The 6,310-nt window shown below is 35.9% G+C and overlaps 1 protein-coding gene across 1 annotated transcript in view; it reads right to left on the bottom strand.

Moving 5' to 3' along the window:
* Nucleotides 1-5,433, bottom strand: part of LOC113226053 (V-type proton ATPase 116 kDa subunit a-like) — a 23,964-nt gene extending 18,531 nt beyond the window's left edge. Inside the window, exons 1-3 of the mRNA XM_026458567.1 lie at nt 5,176-5,433; nt 3,260-3,439; nt 2,931-3,097 (exon numbers count right to left, since the gene is read on the bottom strand). Coding sequence (XP_026314352.1) covers nt 2,931-3,097; nt 3,260-3,439; nt 5,176-5,292 — 464 coding nt within the window. The 5' untranslated portion in view covers nt 5,293-5,433. The remainder of the gene's footprint in view (nt 1-2,930; nt 3,098-3,259; nt 3,440-5,175) is intronic.
* Between the last annotated feature and the right edge of the window lie 877 nt (nt 5,434-6,310).

The following is a 6,310-nucleotide window of genomic DNA, read 5'->3' as shown; positions in this document are numbered from 1 at the left end:
TGCGAAATTTAAACCTGACATCACTTTAACAAGAAGTAAATACTTGTTTAAATTTCGCAACATTTCGAGGTCAAAATCTAACTAGTCATCGTTTATGTTTGCAAAGGCAAAGTTAGCAAGCTTATGCTTCTCTTCCCCCGGATCTGTGACGTTCAGACGTGTCCTTGACCTATTGTTATTTTTATTATTGTAATTTAAATGTTGTTTCATCGAAAATATGTCACCGTCAATGTTAAAAAATCAGAAAGTGTGGTGTTACCACACGCGTGCCGAACTGAGGGATTTCTCACCCACACAAATGTCATGTGTGTGACTAGTTTACTGTGTACACCCACCTAAGCATACAACGGTGTGCAGCGTATTATAGCTCTAAACCCTGTCACACAGGCACATAATATACAACAAACACAATTAGTCAAAAGGAAAAAAGCTATAAATAACTACGAGTACGTTGCTTATGAGCGCTCTTACGTAGTTTAATGGAAAAGGATTATATACTAAATCATCGATCGTTGACCAATTTACGTGACCCGTAACCGGAACTACGCTAAACTCGATCTTCAAAACCCTGTCAATAGCGAAGTTTACACAGACACTCTATCGCGCGTGATACATCAATCATGTAAAGACGTTGGAAGGAAAAAGGGCAGACTTCGGGATTGTGCTCATCAGTCGCGCGCGCAATCTGCACTCCAACACGCGCCAGGTTCACGAGGTCTATCCTGCGCTATTAGCCTTTGCACGGACACTCTTTCCATTGTAAAAAAACGAACACATGTTCGCACGCGAATGAATGAATAATGGCGCACGAGTGCGCGTGCAGGTACTCACGCACGCAATCCTTTATGCTCTATCACGCGCGTCAGAGTGTCTGTGTAAAGGGGGCTAATCTTATAATCTCCTGGTACTTTGTCGACTGCGTGCCTGCATAAGTAACACATGCTTCGACATAGTCCACCTCCCCACATCAAGGGCCCCGTTGCAACACTATGACTTGGTACCAAATATATCCGTATCACTGATGTGTTGACTAGATTCAAGCGCTAAAGGGAAGGTGATTTTTCTGCGCTTAACCTGGACTTGCAACGAATGTTCAAATCTTGGCAAACAGACCAAAACAATAAACTTACATCCTTACTAAGTTCTATGCAAGAAATTAAGGAACAAAATAAAACGAGTTTGTATCATACAAATACGAAAAAATGCGTAACAAGATGGAAAAACTGATGATGAACTGAACGTAACTACATACTTACCTTGGAAAATAAACTAGAAATTATATTATATACAGTTTTGTTATATTATAAATTATTGAACAAAGTACTCTACAATCCAATCTGGAAATAAGAAATGTTCCAAAATACCTAAAAACCCAGAATCTAGAGAAACGAAAAAGGAGGATAGTCTTTGTAATCCAAAATATGAGATTTTTTTCGAATAAATTCGGAATATGAGGCATGCAAACACAATGTGGTTGAGCTATGCAGTGTATTAATGAGAGATAAAATTGTCAAAGCCGTTAAAGATTATAACTAAACACGAGTCAACCGTGACCATGGGACCTGTAAAGGGCCTGAAAAACAAATATACGCGATTTAAATCCGGAAAAATAGTTTCATTTTCTAAAACACGTATTAATAATAATTCCAAATTTATATAAAATAAGGATTCCAAATTTAATTCTACAAACTTATTGATTGAACATGCACTGAAGCGATTACACGATGATGAATATTTAAAACTACAATACTCTGCTCAATTACAAGACAATTTGCCAAAATAAACGGATATTTACTTTGTCTGCCACGGCGCTATTTTATCTCTGCAACTTTGGAAGTCAGGGCATCACCACTTCGTAATACTTCATTTATTTGATAAAGAAAGACCATTATAATAAAAATTATTACTATGTTAGTTATCATTATTCTGTTTGTTATATTGAAGGTTTGCTATACACAATTAAATTAGATAAATATAATTTTTGTTGTACCCCTTATAAATGATTAATTATGAAATATTCTCTGTGTGTAAACTTTTGTCCTGATATTATTTGGCTTCAGCTCTTGCAATCTTTATTAACGAGTCATCTGCGATAGCATTCCCTTAATTAGTAGATATCTCAACATTCTTTGAACAACTAAAGAATCTCCAATAGAAGGTGAGACTATTGCTCCATTCCCGTACGTATAATAAAGCCAATCAATGTCTTAAATTTCTTCGTTATACATTATACGTCCGTTTCGTGGCTAGACAGTTTCTTAATTTGTGATCCGACAACAAGCGCTTGGTAACAAGCGCAATTTGCAGTTCAACGTTGTCAGTTCGATGCTCGGCACAGGTATCTGGCTAAGTTACCAATGACAAAGTATACTTATAATCAGCCCCAATGAAGGCAAGATAATTATGACGCTCTTATTTACGTATTTTAAAATATTGAAATAATTCTTATTGAAGGAAATCAGAAGACGGGGTAAAGTACCTGTCCGGGTGAAGAAAACAACTTTCGTAGTTTTCGCACATGTGACGCTACAGCAAAAAAGCCAGTAACCCAAAAACAAGGATCTGCAGCAAGCACATGGAGAATTTCGTAAGGTCTGCTGACTCGTTCCGTAGCTCAGTTGGGAGAGCGATAAACCGCGTTTGGCGAAAATGTCGCTGGTTCAAATCCAGCCGGACAGAAGGAATTTTTCTTTGAGTTTATTCGATCTTTGAATCAAATATAACAATAAACTAGTGGAGTATTTTCACAAAAAATATATATGTAGAAGACGAAGAATAAAAACACATACAATAGAAAACGAAGAATTATATAAATGAAACTTAGTTGGCGTCGCGTGCAGTTTTTTTTTTTACTATTTTGCGAGAAGAATAGTATTCAAATGGTGAAAGATCACTTCTAATTTATCAACATTTATAATTTGGCTACCTACCCCTTGTTACCAAAGAGGCTCTCCCTCCTAAACTCCACATCGCCGAGAATTGGACCCACTAATGTCAACACATAGTGCATTTCTGCCAGATCCTGATGGTTCTTCAGCAACATGGTTTGATAGCCAGCCATCAACTGGATATCATTTTCCCATTTCTCTATCATGTTCTTAAAATAGAAAAAATAGAAAATGTTAAAAAAAAATGACTAGGTTATGATACTATTTGTTTATATTACACGGTATAATATTAATATCGAGTTACTAATTATGACAATTTGTTTCAATCTCCAACTACAATCTATTACTCCATTTTGATGTAATGTGATTACCTCGTAAGTGTTTATTTCTTTTGGTGGCATAGCACTCGGTTCATCACCTATAAATTTTGGTATATAGATGTCGTCTTTGACCATTTCGTTATGAATGATGCCAAGTTTGCGTTCCAACTCCGCGCAGCGACATAGCTCAGATACGTATCTCCTTTGGAAGGCATTCAATTCTGGTGATGCCTAAATTAATGAAAATTATGTCCACCTGCATTAAACTTAAGTATGTCTTAAACAAATGCTTGCAATGCAAAAGACAATCTTATTTCATTGCGTAAAAAATGTCGCATCAATTTAAACATTGGTTTAAGACGTAAGTACTTGAATTTAGTGCAGGTATAGACTAGAGTGAAAACGTATGCAGAGGTACCCTACAGAGGAATTTGAAGGGGATTTACTCTTGGCCATTAAGCAAAAATAATGTAAACGTAGCATGTGGATGGATATACATACCTTTACTTTTAGCTGTGCATCAATATATTTTAGCTAAGCTGATGTAAAGAATAGCATAAAAGCAAAAAAAACTATGATTTTTTTTAAATACTGAATAAAACCGTAAACTGTATTCGAAATACGAATTCGGATATACCTCACCAAACTATGCGGAGAACAGTGCCCAGCCAGTGGGACCTATAAACGAGTTGATGATGACGATGATGTTCAATTAACGTAAAGGTTTTCTAACGAAACATGCTATATGATGGATTATAGATGTACATAATTCAAAAACATTACTTCTTAATATAAAATATTGCCAGGAACACAACCTGAAAGTAGACTACAAAATCCTCTCCTTTATGTCACTGTAAACTTAAATACTCGTAGCAGATCTAAATCGTTTAAGAAGCTTAATATATACAAACAGGATGCTATGATATATACGAATACGTTCGCGGTCTAAAGGCATTTGTAACGGGAGAAATAATATTTCTTCTCGAACTGAAATTTATATTATCAAATTATTTTCTTTTGTTATCTGCAACTGTAAATAGTATATTCTTTTTTATAATACCAAGTGACGGGACGAACAAGTCGTGTGGGATTATTCCCATCTGATCCCCAAAACTGATCCACCGCCAATTTGAAATTGTAACTGATCCCCACATTGTATTTATAAGGTCAAGCAAAAATTTTAAAAACAAAACAACAAATATCAATTATTGAGCAATTGCGATCAAATGTTATAATTATCACAGACAATCAATTTTTTTTTTGTAATTTAAGATATTATTATGGCTATATTGCAAATCACAAGTACCAAAAACGACCAATGTGCACCACGTGATATTTTTTGCTCCAATTGTCTTTTTCGTATTTTTTAAGAAAATAAAAGCTTATAGACCTTGACCATTAAAGTATAGTTAATGTTGTTCATTTCTAATAAAGTAAATAACATACAGTACAACACTCAAATACATTTTCTTGTTGACTGTACCACAGTACCTACCAAAAGTAAACTTGTAATTCCAGGGTATCAGGTGAGAATAAAATATTAAAACCTATTCTTGATCCCCTGCATTGGGGATCCGATGGGAACAGAAAATAACTTAATATGAAACGGATCCCCCAGGAATCGGTTTCAGGGGATCAGATGGGAATACGCCGTAGTGTGCCTAGTGGTGAGCGACACGCCTATCCATAACAGTTGCAGTGCCACTCAGACCTTTAAATCGCAAAGAACTTAGGGGTACTGCCATTGCGCCCGTCATCATATGGCATAAGTTGACAAGTACCATGTGCCTGTAATTTCACTAGCACCCTTATCCTTCCAAACCGAAACACAATAATGTTCACGTTACCGCTTAGCGGAAATTTTCTTAGCAGAAATAGGTAAGGTGGCAGTACTTCCCTGGACGAAATATTTTACAAGGAGCTCTACTGCTTTCAAAATATAATATATACACCCTGTAATAGCTTACATCAAGAAATTGGACACAAGACATTTCTCCGAGTTGCGCGACAGTCTCATAAGCGGCTTCCACTTGCACATATATGTTACAATACGTCATATGATCGCTTCTGAACATGAAAGACATTTTGAAGGTAGTGGAGGCTTCAAGTTCCCTTCCAATAATAAATCTTATTCTGTCGTTAGTTTTCTATAGCATGAATTAGTAAGATTCACGTGATCTTTTTTGTCTTTGCGACTCTGTAGTTTATCCTATTTTCTTAGGGATTCCTGGATAGGTAATTAATAAAGAGCAATAACTAATCAAACAGTAAAAAATAACAGACGTTGAAGCTTCATACATTGACAAATTATTCTTTTATTTGAATACTTATAAATATACTTCTTGCAAGAAGATGTTACTTATGTAATAAAGACTTCGTTGTTGTGTATAGAAATATAACTAACATTTTTTATACTTTATTTGGTCTGTGATACAACTTCTTCCACGTTCAGACTTATATAAACAATGCTGATTATCTCACTCATTAGCTTTTTTCCATTGTCTAAGCTCATTAGCGTCTATGCACACGGCATATTTTTTACGCTCGGACGATGCGCTTTGACGAATGCGCGTTTACGGCGCCACAGAGGCTCAATATATGCAAAAGTTGGTTGGTAGGCTGCGACCATAACTGCGACTGAATCTCGTTTGAATCACGACCATATACACTTAGAATAATAACGCATAGAATGATAGTTTCATAAAAAACGAACTGTCACAAGTGAGGCAAAAATCAAATTCATGTAGGCCTAAGCAACTTGTATTTACGCTCGTCGGCACGCACACAAATATACAAATAATGATGCCATGGAATAACATTTCCCTCAAAAGTGGGGAAATTGTATCTTGCTTAACTCATCGTTAAGTTAGAGGTGCCTTTGCTCGATTTTGTCGATCGTTACTGTCGATCAGGTGCCTACAGATATGCTCGATTTTGTCGATCATTAAGTACTGTTGATCGACAACATCAAGTGACAGGAATTTTCAAAAATTTATTTTTGGTAGTCCTTATGGAAATGGCATTTATATCTGAATACACGAAGGCGGACACGACTTTTCTCATTTCTAAATCCAAGATGGCGGACACGACTTTTCGAATAAA

Source organism: Hyposmocoma kahamanoa, unplaced genomic scaffold (assembly GCF_003589595.1).
Source record: "Hyposmocoma kahamanoa isolate Upper Pololo Valley unplaced genomic scaffold, ASM358959v1 100021, whole genome shotgun sequence".
NCBI classification, from domain to species: Eukaryota; Metazoa; Arthropoda; class Insecta; order Lepidoptera; family Cosmopterigidae; genus Hyposmocoma; species Hyposmocoma kahamanoa.
The sequence above is the reverse complement of the archived record's forward strand: the minus strand, read 5'-3'. Positions and strand labels throughout refer to the sequence as shown.